This window comes from Coptis chinensis, chromosome 4, assembly GCF_015680905.1.
Source record: "Coptis chinensis isolate HL-2020 chromosome 4, ASM1568090v1, whole genome shotgun sequence".
Classification (NCBI taxonomy): Eukaryota; Viridiplantae; Streptophyta; class Magnoliopsida; order Ranunculales; family Ranunculaceae; genus Coptis; species Coptis chinensis.
In genome coordinates, this window is record NC_141459.1 from 15,585,201 (window position 1) to 15,605,432 (window position 20,232).

At 37.3% G+C, this 20,232-nt stretch overlaps 1 protein-coding gene across 1 annotated transcript; it reads left to right on the plus strand.

Moving 5' to 3' along the window:
* The first annotated feature begins 12,648 nt into the window (after positions 1-12,648).
* Positions 12,649-17,927, plus strand: LOC147502148 (phosphoenolpyruvate carboxykinase (ATP)-like). The gene is made up of 13 exons (XM_086607102.1): positions 12,649-12,763; positions 13,118-13,324; positions 13,670-13,845; positions 13,931-14,084; positions 14,169-14,253; positions 14,385-14,485; positions 14,667-14,965; positions 15,673-15,846; positions 15,983-16,048; positions 16,667-16,845; positions 16,937-17,106; positions 17,198-17,366; positions 17,463-17,927. Exons 2-13 carry the CDS (start codon positions 13,134-13,136, stop codon positions 17,604-17,606), a joined length of 1,908 nt encoding a protein of 635 aa, XP_086463228.1. The 5' UTR covers positions 12,649-12,763; positions 13,118-13,133; the 3' UTR covers positions 17,607-17,927.
* Positions 17,928-20,232: the final 2,305 nt, after the last annotated feature.

Sequence of the window (20,232 nt, forward strand, 5' to 3'; positions counted from 1 at the left end):
GAAGATCCTTTCAATTGGCTAGAATCCGTTACTTGAACGAAAATAGATCTTGTGGAATCATATTGCATATTTGTCGATACATTCCGTACCTTGCTAAAAAACTGATCCTTGTTTACCAACCACACATTGTCTAACCAAATACAATTCTCTCTTGATACGTTCCTCAAAAAATCCGATTCGTGCGTATTCTTCCCCCAACTAACGAAGAGATCTTGGCGGAATTGCAAAATCGAGTTACAGGCGTTTCAGCGCTAGGCACGCTCAGAATTGGTCTTGGTAGGGCGCGGGTAGCGCTCCGTGTGTGAAGAACAGGGTGCAGTGAAAAATAAAAAGGAAAAATTAGAGTTTGAAGGTAAGAGATGAAAGTGATATGTGTGGGTTTTGAGTGTAGAATGAAGGAAGTTTATATAGGGTTTTAGTTTCTAAAACGAATTAACAAGTTGCCAAAAAAAAATTGAGGCATTTGCTAGAAACAAAATATTTCCAAAACCTAAAACGAAAACAACCCATATTCCTTATTCCAAAACAAACCTAATATCTTTTAGATTGAATTTAGAATATCACTTCCTAACTAATTGAAATTTCATCTTACCACAATATCTAATCATAGCCATGCCAATATCGGCAACATTTCCAACAATCATCAAAATATCACTTCTAAAATGGTGGATCATATAAAAACAATGCTAAAAGAAATAATACCACCCCCAAACAATTCGGAAGGTGGGACTAACACAAAAATCATCGCATGCGTAGAAAAGAACCCATTTAAATTCAAATTCAAATTCAAATAACAATTAACTATCGAATTCAAATTTAACTATTGAATTTAACAACTGAACATCCAAACTAATAAAAACAATAAAAACAACCTCAAAAAAACAATAAAAACAACCTCAAAACAACAAATTTTTCTAAACAGCTGGCCACGGATGAAGATGGACCCTGAGATGAAAATTGGGCCTGGGATGAAGATGGGGCCTGGGATGAAGATGGGCCCGAGCCATCCATCCTTCTGCGATGACGCTCATGCCTCTCAGACTTATCTGAAGCAGAACCCCCCAGGGGTGGCATGCATCATAGAATCTCTACTTAGAACTGGCGCTGTGCTTCCATCTCTGCCTTCATCTCTGCATAATGTGCATCCTGACGCTGGACGAGAGTCTCCATGTTATACTGGAGATCCGTCTGACCCTTGTCGAGCACTTCAAAATTCGTCTAAAGGTTCTTTTGTTTATTTTGAATTTTAATCTGCCTAGTCCGAAAATCTTCACAAATACTATAAACGCAACGCAAGCCACTATGCAGCACTGACATGTGTTCTAAGTCAAAAGTACAACTCTCCAAGGCATTTTTATCCAAACATGTCATATCCTCCATCTCATCATCCGGATCAACCACCCTCTCCTCCGGCAACTTCCAAGTCTTTTGGATACACTCCATGTAAATAATTGCATTTAAATGCAATTTCAACATAATACGATCAGATTTTGCAACAGCTCTAAAAGACATCATGATCTTAGTGATCAATACCGGGAAGGGCGCAATACTCTTTCCAACTCCTCTAATTATATTTAAAATAAACTCGATGATACAGAATTTATACCTCTTCTCCTGCAATATCCAGAGAACATGCAGACATGTCATATTGATGTCGCTGGCTTTCTCTTTCCCGATGATGTTCTTACCAATCCACTGAGCTACAACCAGTTGGTTGGTTCTCAGAGATGATTGTCGAACATAATGAGAATTTGGATTGTACCGTCCTTCCATGACAGTGTCTTTCATCAATGTAGGAACTCTAGCATACTGGGATTCCTGCAAGGTGGCTTCGAGATGGCATTCAAGCGTAATGCCTAAAATCTCAGCCAACAACTCTCGATAAACTTCTTTCCTCGTCCTAGCCACCTTTACAAAAATTTATGACCCTCCAACTCCCTCTTCTTATAGAATTGTTCGACCAAATCGGAGTGGTAGAAATCATCTGTCGAATACCATAACCTATTCCAATCTCTCCTAATCATCTCGTTACTAAAAAATGGCGTAAAGCGGTCGGCAGTAAAAGCTTGTTCCGGGAAAATTCTTCGTCTTTGAGCCATTGAAGTTTGGAGTTGATTTGTGGGTTTGAATAAGGTGGAGGAGAGGTGTTGAACCAAACTCACTAACAATTTAGGAGGTGGCGCGGTGGTGGCAGTGGTGGTTTGAATTTTTTTTGGATTTTTTTGTATTTTTGGTGGTTTAAACTGTTGGTAATTGTGGTGGAGATGATGTGAAGAAGATTTGGAGTGGGTGAAACTATTTTAGCGTGGTGGTGTTTAGGTTTTTTTTTGTCAGGGTTTTGTGGGTGCTAATGGCGAAAGTGAGAAGATGAAGAAGAAGAACGTGATGCGTTCTTAGGTCGTTGTACTGTTGACTTGGGCCCAAGCCCAATCAAATTCGGAAATGCCCATTTTTTTGTCCCTATGCTCGCAAAAATTATGTGAACAAATGAATTTTAAATTCAAAGATAATGTCAACCCGAATCAAAATACAATTAAACGGCATAAGCAACACAACTGGAAAGTTTAGCAATCACGGATGGAAAGACCGACACCCCACCCCCAAATAAATTTTATAGAACAGAGTTTAGAAAATTTGTTTTAAACGTGGGTCTTTTAAAGTCAGATTCCCGAGACTTCCTAGATTACTATTTGATTTTTTTTTTTTCTTTTTATGAATAAGAGTTAATATAAGGAAAACAATAAAGACATAAAGACATAATTCACACCATAGAGGAGCATGACTCAAAAACCGAGAAAACATGCAAGAGTGGAAAACGTGAATTATGTTAAACGTGGTCTTAGGATCCGATACTTACAGCCACACACTCCATAGGGAGGGCCCGGTTACCTGAATGGTGTACTTACCAATATATAGAAATGTAAGGAAGTACACCAATCAACAAAGGTCATTCCTCATAGACGGGGTCCTGTAAAAGGACTTCTTCCACATCAGGGGATATTAACTTCGAAAATGTTTTAACCGTTGGCCATTGACTTTAAAGGTATTGTTGTCCTTAGGGATTTACCAAGGTGATTGCTCCGTAAGGGGTGACTTCAGTAACCAGAAAATGACCGGACCAAAGGGTTTTTAATTTCCCAGGAAAAATATGTAAACGGGAGTTGTAAAGCAAGACCTTTTGACCTACCACAAACACTTTGCGCAAGATTTGCTTATCATGAACACATTTTATGTTAGCTTTATAATCCTTCGCGATATCATAAGAATTGCTATGGATTTCTTCAAACTCATTCAATTGCAACTTGCACTTGACACCCACCTCATCAAAATTGAAGTTAAGGCTTTTTATAGCCCACATAGCACGGTGCTCCAATTCAACGGGCAAATGACAAGGTTTCCCAAATACAAGTCTAAAGGGAGGCATACCTATATGAGTTTTGAAAGCAGTCTTATACGCCCATAAGACATCAGTTAGACGCTTAGACCAATCTTTCCTATCAGGATTTATAGTTGTTTCTAAGATATTTTTTATTTCCCTATTAGAAACTTCTACTTGTCTGCTAGTTTGTGGATGATAAAGAGTTGCCACCTTATGTGTAACTCCATACTTTTTAACTAGAGATGCAACAACTCTGTTGCAAAAATGTGTTCCACCATCACTAATAATGCCTTTAGGAATGCCAAACCGACAGAAAATATATTCCTTAACAAAAAATACAACTGTCTTATGGTCATTGCTACGGCAAGCCATGGCCAAGAACTTCTTACGTTCATTACTTGACCAATCATCAGGAATAATATCAGAAGCTAAATAATTCACAATGTCAGCATACCATAATGCAGAAAAAATAGCATACAGATACTCATCAAGAAAAGAGTCCGGTATGGACTCAGAATCACTATCATCGTCGTTTGTAAGTCTAGATAAGTGGTCGGCAACTACGTTTTCGACCCCTCTTTTGTCCATTATTTCTAATGTGAACTCTTGCAGGAGAAGAATCCATCGGATTAATCTTTACTTAACATCCTTTTTTGCGAGAAGGTACCTAAAGGGATGCATGGTCCGTGTAAACTAAAGTCTTAGAACCAACCAATAAGGACGAAACTTATCTAAAGCATAAACGACAGCTAAGAATTCTTTTTCTGTAGTTGCATAATTATTTTAAGCATCGTTTAGAGTTTTACTAGCATAATAAATAACAGTGGACTTATTATCTAGTTTCTCGTCCCCGACAACACCAAACAAAGATAATCACTAGCATCACACATGAGTTCGAAAAGTTTTAGACCAATCGGAGGTCAGATAATGGGTGCAGAGGTTAAAGCGCGGCTTTTAAAGTTTCAAAAGCCTGTTTACAGATAAAATTAAAATCAAAGATGGCATCCTTTAAAAGCAGATTAGTTAAAGGCCTAGCTATTTTTGAAAAATCTTTGATAAAATGCCTATAAAAACCTGCATGGCCTAGGAAGGCTGATAAAAGTAAAAATTGAATAATTCTACTCACGAATAAAAGATGAACTTCAAATGCAAGTAAAACTAAAACTTTATGAATACAGTGTTTATCAAAGATTTCTACTCTTGAATCTATCGAAATAGAGTGGAGTAAAAGATTCGTTCCACTCCTAATTTTTTAGTATTCAATGTTTTCTACGACTATCAATCCTACCAAAGTCAATGAGAGTTTTACGAAGGGAATTATACTACGATGTCAATTCAAATACTAAACAAGATACGAATAACGAAAATGACAGAAATGCTAATTTGATACTAGATAAAGAATTAGGGGGGATTGATTCCACCTTAACTCTTCATTCACTAACGAAGAATTGTTGTAATCCGAATTAAACTGCTTTCGCATAACAATTGGTTCTTCCTAATCCCTAATTGTTCATGGTAATCTCTACCAACTAACATCTAGCATGTGAAACAATCAAACCCATTCTCATGGTGAACTAATCGTTTTCTAGAATAGAATGGAAATTACGACTACTCTATGCTAACACAAATCAAGCTTCATCAAGGCTTCTTCAACCCCCTCTAATAGAGGTTTAGCCTAAAATAATTATACTATCATTTCCGTATGATATTGAATAAGACATAATATAAAGATTATAACTTTACTATATCAATCTACTCAAGAATTCAATTCAAAATTAAGCAACTAAGAAATGAATAACAAACAATAATCGAAATTAGATCTAAGCAATTTTAAATAACAAAATTGAAATTATCAAGAACTAACTATTTTTATTAATCTAATGAAAAATAACAATGATTCAATAATCTAAATTAAAACAAGGTATGAAAACTAATTAATTAACTAATTAAAATTCTCAAAACTAGATCTAGATTATCCTCTAATGGCTACTTGCTACCTAACCTAATTCTTCCTTAAGAGTTAAGTCTTGGGTGTGGAAATGGAGGAGACCAGATTCACATTTTCGTGCATGGACTGAGGAGGCATGTTTTGGGCCGGAAAATCGAGCCCAAAACCCAATTTCTTCAGTCCACAAAGCCCTTTTAAGCTGGCTTTGACTATAGCAAAATTTTCGTCCACTTATGCTCTTCTGATTGGGTCAAGGTTTGGACCATTGGAAATCTCTTTCCGAGCCGGTCGTTTTGACATAAGGTACGCACAATTCCGAGGCCTGAGTCCAAAGATAAGATTTTCGGAAGTTCTGCTGATTTTTGTGTGATGTTTCTGCCTGCGTTGACTTTGACTTTTCAGCTTTTGACCGGGCTTTACAAAGGCTTTTTCTCTTTGAATCTTGGCCTTTAATCACAGAACTTTTTAGCAACCAACCCTTACTCCTTTATCTCACCAAAGTGGCACAATTCTGCACATAATTGACTTCAATACCTGAAATACATAAAAACACGTAATCAGCATTAACTCTTATTTATTACTCACATAATTGGTCTAAAAGTATTATTGTTAAAGGGTTAAAACTACAGTTTTGGGCTCTTATCAAACCACCCCCAAACAGCATTTTGCTTGTCCTCAAACAAATATGAGAAATTAACATAAGTGACCAAAAATGGAGTTCTAACTAATCTCGTTTCGCCGAGTGCGATTACATTAACCATATGCAACAAGGCCTTAAACCACTAGGAATTCCATAGTAGACGAGTTATAGCCTCGTGAGAGTTTTTCAGTGAAGGTACTCACAAACTTCATTTATACTACAACGACTAAGAAATAAAACTATTGTTTCATTATTTATGCTCCTAATTATCTATATATCTCACTAGCAATGAATAAAAAATAATCAAGTCGAAACCTAAGCTAATAAATGCATAATAATCAATCATCTACGAATAAACATATATACAATGAGTAATACTATGAAATGCACTAGCAGGTCCATTTATGAAAACTCGGAATAGCGTCCTTAAGTAGGTCATCACATAAATGTCAAGACAAAAACCACTTTGATTTTTCCACTCAAGTTTCACTACTCCAGTATGCAGTGGGCACACTTTACCTTATAATCTCAATGACACACAAAGAAGCCAGAGTCGATCAAACACATCTGCCACTTACTATCACACTAACCTATTCCAAATTGAGATAGAGGTCTTTATTAGGTGTTGCGGGGATTAGGAGATGGTTTAAGAAGGAAGGAAATGGATATTCAAAAAGGACAAGTCTAAGATAATAAAGTCTTCATATTAAGTAATTAGAGAAAACTTTGTTATTTACTTTTGCTTCTACACTTTGTTTTCATCCTTAGCCATATTTTTCTTTTTCTTTGGCTTTTGACTCATTTGATTCTATTTTTGGAGTTCTAACTCTTTATTTTTTTATTTGGATGGAAACTTTCTTTTCTTATTTGAAGCGACTAACAAATTCTTGATTTCAAAGGTCTTTCTCTTTTCTATTCTTCATCTCTATTCTCAAACTCATTCAAAGAATGAGTAGGTTGATTTTTTTTTTTTTTGTAACAAGGTAAAGGATTTGCGGTTTATGAAAGGCTAAAGAAAGGCTCAGAGAGGCGACTATCGGAAAATAATTCATAGGTTTGAATTTCTGGCTATATTGATCCAAAGAGGGCCTAAATTCTCGCTTAGGATATGGTATAGTAATCAAACAAGTGGACGTGTGATTTCTCTATCAGGATTTTACTTCTCCCTTGTGTCATTTCTCAAATGTTCACTCATATAAGACTTTAGGCTATATTCTCACAGGATTTGTAGAATAAGTACTCTAGCCTAGATTTCATAAACTTATTGCCAACAATCATAGATACTCATGTAACATATTTATAAATAGATGCAAGGCTTATTACTTACATATTAACCTAAGTTTCTAAAAACTATTCTAATGCAAAAGTTACGTGAGATTTCTAGATTATCAAAGCATAGAGAAAGAAAACAATACCAATATTCCTAAGTGTACGACATAAACTTTTTATTAATATTTTTAAAAATTTGAATTTTTAACTAGAAAACAAGTGCATATTATACATATCTATATCCTAACAGATGCCTTAATTACACGTGTTTCTATGCCCCTCAACAAGAAGATGTTTTGTCCTCAAAGTATTTAAATAAAAATGGTAGAGAAATACCATGGAAACGCGTGAAATTCTGAAACATCTGTAAAACAAGATTAAACATACTAATATAGAAAATAAAAACTTGACGCAACTCTATAAGGTTCCACCCTTTATGGGGTTAACAAGAATCAAATTGTTTGGGACATAAGCAAACACTAACTGAAATAAAAACTAACTTTAATTCCCGTTTACTCCTCATCCTCATTTCCCTCTCCAAAGAGAGGAGGTTCCTTCGCATCCTGCCATGCCATGCCATGTCATTAAAGAATTGTAGACGGAGAAATGGCTGAGAATGTGATCAAGCCGGAGGTAAGACAAGTGGCGTACCATGACGAAAATGTTCAACCGGTTAAAGCTCAGACCATAGATGAGCTTCACTCTCTTCAAAAGAAGAAATCATTTTCGAATACGCATAGAGGCGATTCTCCAGATGCCGAAGAGGAACGCCAAAGACAACATCTTGCGTCTCTCAGGTGAGATTGTATTATGCACATTTACAAATGAATCCTTGCATTTCTATAGAATCAACAAATTATTTGTGTCGGGATGTATGGGCATAATTGGAAGCAAGCTTTATGCGCCACAAATGCAACATGGTGACGGCCCATAGCGCGCCCAAAAACCAATTGCTGGGTTGCTAGAACTAGGCCCATAGTCCAGAGGAAAAAACCAGTAATCCCAATTACCAAGGGGCTTGCTGCCTTGCTGGTCTTGGGCATATAATTGGATGTGCAATATTTTGTGTGTAGCACTAATTGTGAATGCATATGATTGCAATTTTATATCTAACGCCTTTGCTCTATCGCGTTTTATATCAGTTTTTCATTGGCATCTCTAACGAGGGAGACAGGACCCAAGGTGGTGAAAGGAGACCCAGCAAACAAACGTGTAGAAAGCCCGAAGGCAGAGTTCACATCACACCACCATTTTACTGCAGAGCCCAGTGACAGCGCCCTCAAGTTTACTCACATTCTCTACAACCTCTCTCCAGCAGGTAATGCCAAATTTTTGTGTTACAGTATTATCCTAAGTTATAAGAACTATACCATGCACATAATTATCAAATTTTGGTGCTTCAGAGCTGTACGAGCAGGCCATAAAGTATGAGGAAGGGTCATTCATAACGTCCACTGGGGCCATAGCTACCCTTTCAGGAGCCAAGACAGGTCGGTCTCCAAAAGATAAACGTGTCGTCAAGGATGCTACAACAGAGAATTTGGAAGGGCGACAGGCCTTAGTATTAATACTCACAAAACTACCATTCTGACCGGCGCTCTAAATCATCAAGATGCTTTATCTCTTGCTTCTCTGTTAGGAGTCAAGTTGGTAAAACCCCCGGTTAGGTACTTGGGACTCCCTCTTATCTCAGGGAGGTTGGGTATAAGAGAATGTCAACCACTTATTGAAAAAGTTACTCAAAAGGTCACTAACTGGAAAGCCCGACAACTATCTCATGCCGGTAAAGCAATGTTGATCAAGTCAGTACTCTTATCTTTCCACGTTTTCTTGGCGAGAACGTTTATCCTGCCTAAAACGGTTCTGGAACAAGTGGAGAAAATCTATGCTCGGTTCTTATGGTCTACTAATGGTTCACAAAAAGCTTTTCACCATGCGAGTTGGTGTACTATGAGTAAACCAAAAAAGAAAGGAGGTCTTGGGTTCTCAAGGCTGCATAGATGGAATAATCGAGGAGCCTACCGTGGCTTGGTCTACAAGGTGGTTGTCAAGGAAGACACTGTATGGGTAGATTGGACTTGGCGGCAACACATAAAACAACAATTCTTCTGGACTATGAATACCCCGAAGGATTGCTCTTGGACTTGGTGGAACATTTTAAATGCAAGAAAGGATGTTATGAAGCTTATCAAGTATACAATTGCTGATGGGGACAACACCCTTCTTTGGCACGATATTTGGTGTGGCACTTCACCTCTCTTATTTAATGCTGAAGCTGTGTCAGCATGGCAACTCCCTCTAAATGCCAAGGTTAGCTGCTTATTAGATAATGGGCAATGGAACAACCTAGTGCTACAGATGCCAAATTCAGCTTTGAAGAAAGAAATACTCTCCACCTGTGTCCAAAGGCATCTCCCTCAGGACATAATTGTGTGGACTCCCTACTAGAGTGGAAACTACACCTCTTGTAGTGCCTATACTGCTCTTAGTCCAGAAAGGGATGAAGTGCGATGGTCTAGTTTTGTGTGAGGAAAGTGGGTATTGCCTAGGCATTCCTTCACATGCTGGCAACTACTTTCCAACAGCATACCTACCCAAGATCGTCTAGTGCATAAGAAAGTGTTAACTTATTCACTGTGTTGTCTCTGTAACAATAGTAGAGAACACTCTAAGCATCTGTTCTTCGAGTGTGCTTACTCCCAGCAGGTCATCTCCAAAATCAAACAACTTCTTGGCATCGTGACGGATTCGAGGTTTGCTAATCGAGAATGGTCCTCTATTTTCAGGCTTTGTAAAGGACATGAAATTGGGGAAGTCTATAAAGTCTACATATGTGCTGCAATAGATGCGATATGGAAAGAGAGAAATGGCCGGAGGTTTCAAGGTTCTTCCAAGACAGCTTCAATCCTCTTTAACAAACAGCTGGTAAGGGATCTCAAAAATTATCTTGTTGTTCTGAAGCCTACTCTAAAAGACGCGCCTGTGTCAAGAGACGTGAATGACAGACTTGGGCTTAACATGCAGTTCCAACCCAAAGGTCTTAACAGATGTTCTTGGGACCCTCCCTTAGAGAATCGAGTTAAACTTAATGCTGATGGTAGCTTGAGCAGTCATGGTACAGGGCATGGTGGAACGATCAGAGACAGATTTGGTCGGGTTGTTGCAGCGTACACAGGAAGTGGAGAAATGCTATCGGTGTTTTTCCAAGAACTTTTGGCAATTGAAGTCGGGTTAAAAATATGTCTAAATGAGGGACTGTTGAAAGTAGAAGTTCATTCAAACTCATTAAGAGCAATTAACGTGATTAATAAGAAGGAAAAGCCTCCTTGGTACTGCCTGGACATAGTCATGGCTATCCAACTTTTGTGCCCTCTTTTTGAGTTCATTTCCTTTCGACATGCGAAATCGAGAAAACTAACTGGCAAAGAGATTTTTTAGCTTCTATTAGTCAGGCTTTTTATGTAAATTTTGCTTCCTTTATACCACCCCTTGATGAGACCCTCAACAACATTGTTGAAGAGGATGCACAAAGGAGAGTTTATGTAAGAATTTCTTAAGTAATACAACAGGTGAGGGCCTGCCAAACCCTAGCTTAACCTTTTTTTTTTTTTTTTAAAAAGTATTTTGTCCTTAATATATTCTAATAAATGAATTGTTTTGTCTTGGGTACGCCTAATAAAAAATTGATAATTTATGAACATAAATGTGTATAAAATAATTTTATATATTTATTTTAAAGTTGGGGTATGGGAGTGTTTTTATGGGTGTGTCCAAGATCACCCTATTTCATGTCATATTTAATATATTTTTTTTTATTTGTTAAAACTTTTTTTTTATTGTTGCACCTCACTTTAATAAGTCGTGTGCCATGCCTCACACTTTGCACCTAAGGCACAAAGATGGTGTTGCGCCTTAGGTGCGTCTTGATCAATGCCTTGACTACACTGGGTATAGGGGTGATAAAAGGACCGGGTCGGGCTAGCCCGACCCTCAAACCATAAAAGCCATCATGATTGAGGGTCGGGCCAGTCCGCCCCTATTTTGTATTAAGGGTCGGGTCGAGTAAGGTCATGCATGAAAACTCGAGCCTTTAACCCGCCCCTAGACCCTCATTTTTGGGGGCCAAATCAGGGCCGGGTTTGGCCCGGTCGAATTATACTTTACTAGTTTATTTAATTTTTTTGGTATTTTTTTATTTATTTTTATCATACTTTGATTATGTATATCAATTTTAATTAAGTATATACAAAACTAATTCTTATGTCTTTAGAAAAAGAGATATAGAGATGGTGGAAGAGATAATACTCTTAAAATATTTATATTTTTCATACTTAACTATGTTGTTAGGTTGGATTTGTTTTAATGTATGGCTTAGAGCATCTCTAGGTGGCCTCAAATTCAGTCACATTCTTCAAATTTGAAGGAAAACTTTGGAATTCCATCTCTAGGTGGCCTCAAATTCGGTCGCATCACCTGCTTGTTCGCATTCTTGTTCGCAAATTTGGCAATTTGGATGCGGATGCGGAGCGACATTGGTAATGTCGCCCCAATTTTTTTTTGATTTTGACCAGCACTACGCGCCAGTAGTACTGTCGCGCGCCACTACTAATGTCATGCAAGTTATTTTTTTTAACCTTTTCAATTTGGTGCGACAGTGGAAATGTCGCGTAAATATTTTTTCAACTTGGGGGCGACATTGGTAATGTCGCGCGACAGTATCAATGTTGCGCAAGGTAGCCCTATTCCAAATTTGCGAATGATATTTGCGACCACATAGATTTGGTCGACCAAATTCTTCAAATTTGAAGAGTATACTACCACCACTTAGAGATGCTCTTATATATCTATTCTTCAATCAATTACAAAAAATGCATATCTTATTTTCTAATTTATCTCCTATTGAAAACTAATTTAGTGATTTTTTTTATACAACTTAGATAAATACATAAATGTAATATAAAATAACAAGAAAATGTATGAGGGCCAAGTGAGGGTTTAATGAAGGCCGGACTCATACTTCAGAACCTAAACCCTAGCCCGCTCCTTATAAGCATGAGGGTCGAGTGACCCACCCCTCAAATTTGTGAGAGCCAACTTTTGAAGAGTTGAACAAAACATGCAATTTTGAGAGCCGGGTCGAGGGCCTGAGGGCCAAATTATCACTCCTTCGGGGTATGACACTATGAGTGCGGGTGTGACAATATATGACACAAATAGTTGTGTGCACCATTTGGGTGAAAAAGTTGGCAATCCTTATTACCAGGCCGGGCTACCGGCTAACATTGACAAGAAATACGAAATACGTGGGTAGATAAGGGGATTTGTTATTTTTTTGATAAAATCATGGGGTAAGTGCGGCTATTTTTACTTATTTTTTGCTCTAATATAGGAGTTTGTTTTGCATTTATTTTCATGGTATTTTTTTTTTATTATTAATGTTTTTTTTTTTTTTTTTTACTTCACAATCCGTCAGTGTTTGGTTCTGACTCAATATTGAGTTTGAATCTGGTTAAGAATTGGTCCTGAGGTATTTTTTTTTCTCTACTCCTAACTGTACTAAACTAAAATTGTTTTGCATCACATTTTTACACATCTCAAGGATCTTTAACACTAAGTGGAATAGCAAATAATGAGCTACGGGCAAAATCTATTTCTGGGTTTATCGAGAAAAAGAAAATCTATTTCTAGAGGAGCGAAGTGTATTTAAAAGGCACGTTTGGGTCCTTGTCTTTCTCATCTTCTCCATATTAATATTCAAGCTTTTCACCACCTCTGCATGGTTTAAATTGTTCAATTCGCTTCCTCTTTATTCTCCATATATAATACAAAGACGACGCTCAGTCTGATTTTCATTATATTTTGTCTATCTTTGTCATTAAAGAATTGTAGACGGAGAAATGGCTGAGAATGCGATCAAGCCGGAGGTAAGACAAGTGGCGTACCATGACGAAAATGTTCAACCGGTTAAAGCTCAGACCATAGATGAGCTTCACTCTCTTCAAAAGAAGAAATCATTTTCGAATACGCATAGAGGCGATTCTCCAGATGCCGAAGAGGAACGCCAAAGACAACATCTTGCGTCTCTCAGGTGAGATTGTATTATGCACATTTACAAATGAATCCTTGCATTTCTATAGAATTAACAAATTATTTGTGTCGGGATGTATGGGCATAATTGGAAGCAAGCTTTATGCGCCACAAATGCAACATGGTGACGGCCCATAGCGCGCCCAAAAACCAATTGCTGGGTTGCTAGAACTAGGCCCATAGTCCAGAGGAAAAAACCAGTAATCCCAATTACCAAGGGGCTTGCTGCCTTGCTGGTCTTGGGCATATAATTGGATGTACAATATTTTGTGTGTAGCACTAATTGTGAATGCATATGATTGCAATTTTATATCTAACGCCTTTGCTCTATCGCGTTTTATATCAGTTTTTCATTGGCATCTCTAACGAGGGAGACAGGACCCAAGGTGGTGAAAGGAGACCCAGCAAACAAACGTGTAGAAAGCCCGAAGGCAGAGTTCACATCACACCACCATTTTACTGCAGAGCCCAGTGACAGCGCCCTCAAGTTTACTCACATTCTCTACAACCTCTCTCCAGCAGGTAATGCCAAATTTTAGTGTTACAGTATTATCCTAAGTTATAAGAACTATACCATGCACATAATTATCAAATTTTGGTGCTTCAGAGCTGTACGAGCAGGCCATAAAGTATGAGGAAGGGTCATTCATAACGTCCACTGGGGCCATAGCTACCCTTTCAGGAGCCAAGACAGGTCGGTCTCCAAAAGATAAACGTGTCGTCAAGGATGCTACAACAGAAGAAGAGCTTTGGTGGGGAAAGTAAGTATACATGCCATTCTCATTGAGTATGTTTCTTTCGGTGCTTTTTTGCTCTCGGTAATGTATTATAATTCTGAACTTCAGGGGTTCACCAAACATTGAAATGGATGAGCAAACATTCTTGGTGAATAGAGAGAGAGCCGTTGATTACTTGAACTCTTTGGACAAGGTATATATACTATTCTAGTTTCATTCTTAATAGTCATAATCTCACCAATTCACCATCCAGCATTCTTTTGAGTCTACTGCAAGTCTTCAAAGAGGGTGGGAAGTTACTGATGAATGTGTGGCTACATACAGGTGTTTGTGAATGATCAATTTCTTAACTGGGATCCAGAGAACCAAATCAAAGTCCGCATTGTCTCTGCCAGGGCTTACCATTCCTTGTTCATGCACAACATGTAAGTGAAATGAAGAACATTATTCATGCATGAACAATCCGATGATTAGCTATCTGTTTTTCTTAACAATCACTTAGTTGATTTTAGACTCTCCATATAGTTAATTACAATTAGTCCACCATTCGAACATTTTTTTACCTAGTATATCTCAAATATAACGACATGGCCGGGGTGGTGGCAGGTGCATCCGACCCACGCCACAAGAGCTGGAGGAATTTGGTACTCCAGACTTCACCATATACAATGCAGGGCGTTTCCCTTGTAATCGGTACACACACTATATGACGTCCTCGACAAGTATAGATATTAATCTTTCTAGGAAGGAAATGGTCATCCTAGGGACTCAGTATGCCGGAGAAATGAAGAAGGGTCTGTTTGGGCTAATGCACTACCTCATGCCTAAGCGTCATATCCTTTCCCTACATTCTGGCTGCAATATGGGCAAGGATGGGGATGTTGCCCTTTTCTTTGGATTGTCAGGTAGAGTATATTTGGATTAGAGTTGTAATTTTTCTTCATCTAATATCTTTAATGTACTTTTATGTAGTGTTGAGGCGAGGCGGACCTAAAGCACCCTAGAAGCGTTGAGTGAGGCGCTTTTACATTAGGAGTGTACGCTTCAATGTGTGACGCGTTCATGAAGCGCTGAGGCGTACGCCTCCATTTCAAAATAATTTGTCCACGTTACTATAACATTAAAAAGATGACATCAAACTTCAAGTATTATTAAGTGACCAATCTAACCAATCTTTTGAAATTTTCCAAATGTTTCAATTGTTTATCTTTTCATATTTATAATCTTTTTACTTCTTGTCCTGTAAAAAGGAGTATAGATATATACTCTTAACCATATTAAATTATGAGTATTATCTCAACTTTATAAATAAAAAATTGTTGTCTGTAATTGGGTATCAGTTACTGTACTTCGTTTTATTGATTTTTATTGTTTTTCTTTTTAATTATACAACTTGGATCTTTATATTTAAATAATAGCTAGTAATTTTTCAGAATTAAAAAATGTCTTGCGCAGTTGCGCTTGAGGCTTACGCGTCAAGGGCTAGCCAATAGCCTCGCATCGCGCTTTCACGTTTAAAACATTGCTTTTATGTGCATAAGTTATTTTGTTATCTTTCTTTTCTTAATATTTGCTATAATTTAAGACATCATCTGGAATTTGAATATTTAAGGTACTGGAAAGACGACTCTCTCCACAGACAATAATAGGTATTTAATAGGAGACGATGAGCACTGTTGGAGTGACAATGGTGTGTCAAACATAGAGGGTGGTTGCTATGCCAAGTGCATTGATTTATCAAGAGTAAAGGAACCTGATATTTGGAACGCCATCAAATTCGGAACTGGTAACAATCTGTTCTTTGTAATCAAATTGGTTTAGTCCATTTGCGGTGATGTTGTTTCCTGTTTGTGTTGGATCGGATTTAACTATTTTGTACTGTTGTGTAACTGTATTTATTCACAATTGCTTGTGGCTGCCAGTGTTGGAAAATGTGGTGTTTGATGAGCACAACAGGGAGGTGGATTATACGGACAAATCAGTAACAGGTAAATATGATGTCCATAGTATTATCCTTGTAGAGTGATCGAGGAAACTTTTGTTCTAGTTAAGCCAGAAAACAAATTAGGTAGACATAGTCATGGAGAGGAAACAGTTAAGAAAACAGATTTTGCAAGAGCTATTCTTCGCTCTCACTTTAAGTTAGTAAAATGCTATCAGCTTAAGCGGGTGTATGGCAATGGTATTCATTTAAATTTAAACGATCAGAAAAAAATAACCAAAAAACACTCATGTCTATTCATGAAACTTTGATTGCAAAGTATACCAGTGTGACTCTAGTTGGAGATGCATTTCGTTGTTTAAGTTGAACTTAACATGCTATTATTGGGTTTGGTTTCGACCAATTTGAGTATCGTAGATTACTAGACTAAGACAATGAATAGGCAGTACGTATAGACATGCTATACTAACAACGGAGAACATGGAACTTATTTAGCTGCTGCTGTGACAAGGGCAATTTTTTAGTTTATATTTCTAATTGCCATCTCTTGTTCGGTAAATTCAATGATACAACGGACATGCTATTATATCTAGCGAAAGAGCAGTTATATCTATAAAATATAAATCTGTTATCAACTTTAATTTTTCTTGTTTTGTGTTTACAGAGAACACTCGTGCAGCATACCCAATTGAATTCATTCCTAATGCTAAGATACCATGTGTGGGCCCGCAACCAAAAAATGTTATCCTTCTGGCTTGTGATGCGTTTGGAGTACTCCCACCTGTAAGCAAGCTGAACATGGCACAGACTATGTACCACTTCATAAGTGGTTACACTGCCCTGGTATGAGTTATATATGAACCCTATGTTCCCATTTGAATGTGAAACTACCTTTGGAAGTGTTCAGGTGATGAACCGTGCTCCATAAATACAGATTGCTGGCACTGTGGAAGGTATCAAGGAGCCACAGGCAACATTTTCGGCATGCTACGGCGCAGCATTTTTAATGTGGCATCCAACCAAGTATGCGACTATGTTGGCTGAGAAGATGCAGAAGCATGGCGCTACTGGATGGCTTGTCAATACTGGCTGGTCAGGCGGAAGGTAATTACCAACATTCCTGCATGTAGAACACAAACTTTGGAATCATAGTCTACAATAGTCATTAACTCATTATTGTGTGATATCTTTGCAGTTACGGTTCAGGTAGTCGTGTCAAGCTACCTTACACCAGAAAGATCATTGACGCTATACACTCTGGTAGTCTCCTAGAGGCAAACTACACCAAGACTGAAGTGTTTGGGCTTGAGATCCCCGACCAAATTAAAGGAGTGCCTTCAGAAATTTTGGATCCAATGAATGCTGTTAGTCAATTTTTTGTTTTTAAATTTTCTACAGAGAACCCTGGTTATGTTTGTGCTAATTCTGTTCTACCATCTTATAAATTTGTTTGATTGCAGTGGTCGGATAAGGAGGCCTATAACAAGACATTGTTGAAGCTCGCAAGTTTATTTAAGAACAATTTTGAGGGATTCGTGAATTACAATATTGGAACAGATAGCAACCTGACTGAGGAGATCTTGTCAGCTGGTCCTCAGTTTTGATTTTGAACTTCGAAAAGAAGAATAACAATCATATTTCGAAGATTTCAGGAAATTGAAGAATACAAACTATGAGTTGTATGTCCAGTAATATACTTTTTCTCAGTTGATGGTTATGATGTGCTTCAATTGAAGAGCGGGGTGGGGGTGGGGGAAACAAAAACATATATGAAGAGATTAAGCTCTTTAGTGAAATTTACAACCAATGTTCCAATTACAGTCATCATTCTCCATGAAAATTGAAAGCAATACATCAATAATGTGAGATACATTCACTTTTATCACGATAGAAATGTCTACAGTGGCATCAAAATATTTGATTCATTTTTTGCAGCTGGATTTGCTTTAATTTCATCTTTAATTAATTAAAGATAAATTAAAGGTTTGTTAGTATCAATAATTGTAAGTTCTCACGCTATAATACTAGATTACTGCCTTGGAAGCAATCAGATATATTGCAACTCAACAATGATCTCTTGTAATCAATTATTGTTTATGGGATTAGTCCAACACATTTCACACCATAGCAAATTTTCAATTGTGCCAACGTACTCCATTACAGCCGATTAGCCGATCATTCCATTTAAGCAAGCTTTTAATCATTAAAATGGGAGGGTGTTGGGAAGAAACCGCTAATGGGCAATGCACTCAAGAGTCAAGACCCATACATATCCATCCACGACACGAGCTGCTTCTATAGCAGATTCTTCTTTCTCGAAACTTACAAACTTATATCCCTTTGACCTATTCTTCTCATAATCTTGGATAAGTTTAACTGCACGAACATATAAGCAATACATAAATTTCACATACAGAGTATATGTTAAGATATCTTACTGATCACAAGGCCCCAAAAGTTTAAAAATGTTGCCAAAAACTTGCGTAGCAAGAATGCCTAGCAAGAATCAATTGAAAGACCTAGGCGTCAAAATAATTAAGTTCATTCAAAGCAACAAACGACTTAGATGCTTCAAAAACGGGTTCCATATCAAATTATCAAGTGTCAAAATAATAACCTAACTAACTACCTCCAACATAACGATCGCAAGACGGAGCATCGCGTCTAAGGGCATTAATCATAGATGCTCCCTGCGCCTATCCATTTGGTAAAACAAATCCCAAATCAACCCGAAAATGCCATCTCGACAGTTTTTATTTGGAGTATCAAGTATACTAGCAATTAGCACGTGCTTTGCACGTGATTACATTTGCTTAATTTTATTTTTCAAGAAATTGGGCCTAACTCCCAATTTTGGAGAAAATGAAGTCTAGAGGACACGGTTTTTTGTGAGTAACTCACAAAGACAAATTCTAGTAATTAGTAACTTACGAACCCACGATTTCAAATTTTGTAACCCTCAAAGACAAAAAAAGTTGGCCCGGCCATTTTATTTTTTTTAAATACCAGTTATACCCTTTCGTGAAAATAACCCTCAAGGACAACCGGATTTAAAATAAATATTTTCCAATTTTACCCTTTCTGTCATTTGACTATGAACAATGAGTGTTCATACCTTCTGCTGGTGTATAAACAATAATTGTTCATATCCAAATAGGTGAATGTACCTTATACAATATATTGATGTATGAACATTGAACATTAAATATTCATACCCAAAGGACTATGAACATTGAATGTTCATAGTAAACATTGAATGTTCATACCAAAAAGACTATGAACATTCAATGTTCATATCCAAAGGACCAAGGACTATGAACATCGAATGTTCATACCCAATCAATGTTCATACCCAAGGTCTATGAACATTGAATGTTCATATTCAAGGACTATGAACATCGAATGTTCATACCTAAAAGACTATGAATATTGAATGTTCATACCCAATCAATATTCATACCCAAGGACTGTGAACATTGAATGTTCATACTCAAAGGACTATGAACATTCAATGTTCATATCAAAGGACTATGAACATCGAATGTTCATACCCAATCAATATTCATACCCAAGGACTGTGAACATTGAATGTTCATACCCAAAGAACTATGAATATTGAATGTTCACTATGAACATTGAATGTTCATACCCAAAGGACTATGAACATTGAATGTTCATACCCAATCAATGTTCATACCCAAAGACTATGAACATTCAATATTTATACTAAATACACCAGGTCGTTTTGTCTGGGTCGGGCCGTTAATTATTTCACGTCAGGAGTATACTTGACATTTTATCTACCCGATCCGTTTTTTATTTCGCGTCAAGGGTATACTTGAACTTTCATCTACCCGGTTCTTGAGAGTTACAAAAATAAAAAAGTGTCCTTGAGAGTTACTTTTTCGGCATTTTTGTCCTTGAGAGTCACTCCCTATTTATTTTTTTCTATTCACTTTTTTGTGGTAGGCCCCAACAAAAAGCAAACAGTGACAAAACAAACAAAATTCAGAATTCAGATACAGAACTGAACCATCAGTTTTGTCCGACTTAAATTCAGAATTCAAAAAAAACTTTTTGACCGGCTTAAATGGCTCTATGGGACAGGTGTCCATAAAACAGCAGTTGGGCAGAACATAATTACAGCGCAAATATAAACGGCTAACTCACCCACGCTGCTTATAAGTAGTAGAGATGTCTGATAACTTTTTTTTTAAAAATATATTTAGA

Bases quoted from the DNA above. Each gene is read 5' to 3' on its own strand.
- LOC147502148 (XM_086607102.1), top strand. From the start codon at position 13,134: ATGGCTGAGAATGCGATCAAGCCGGAGGTAAGACAAGTGGCGTACCAT. The intron at 14,085-14,168 runs GTAAGTATACAT...TCTGAACTTCAG, and splicing joins GAAGAGCTTTGGTGGGGAAA to GGGTTCACCAAACATTGAAA. The intron at 17,107-17,197 runs GTAATTACCAAC...ATATCTTTGCAG, and splicing joins ACTGGCTGGTCAGGCGGAAG to TTACGGTTCAGGTAGTCGTG.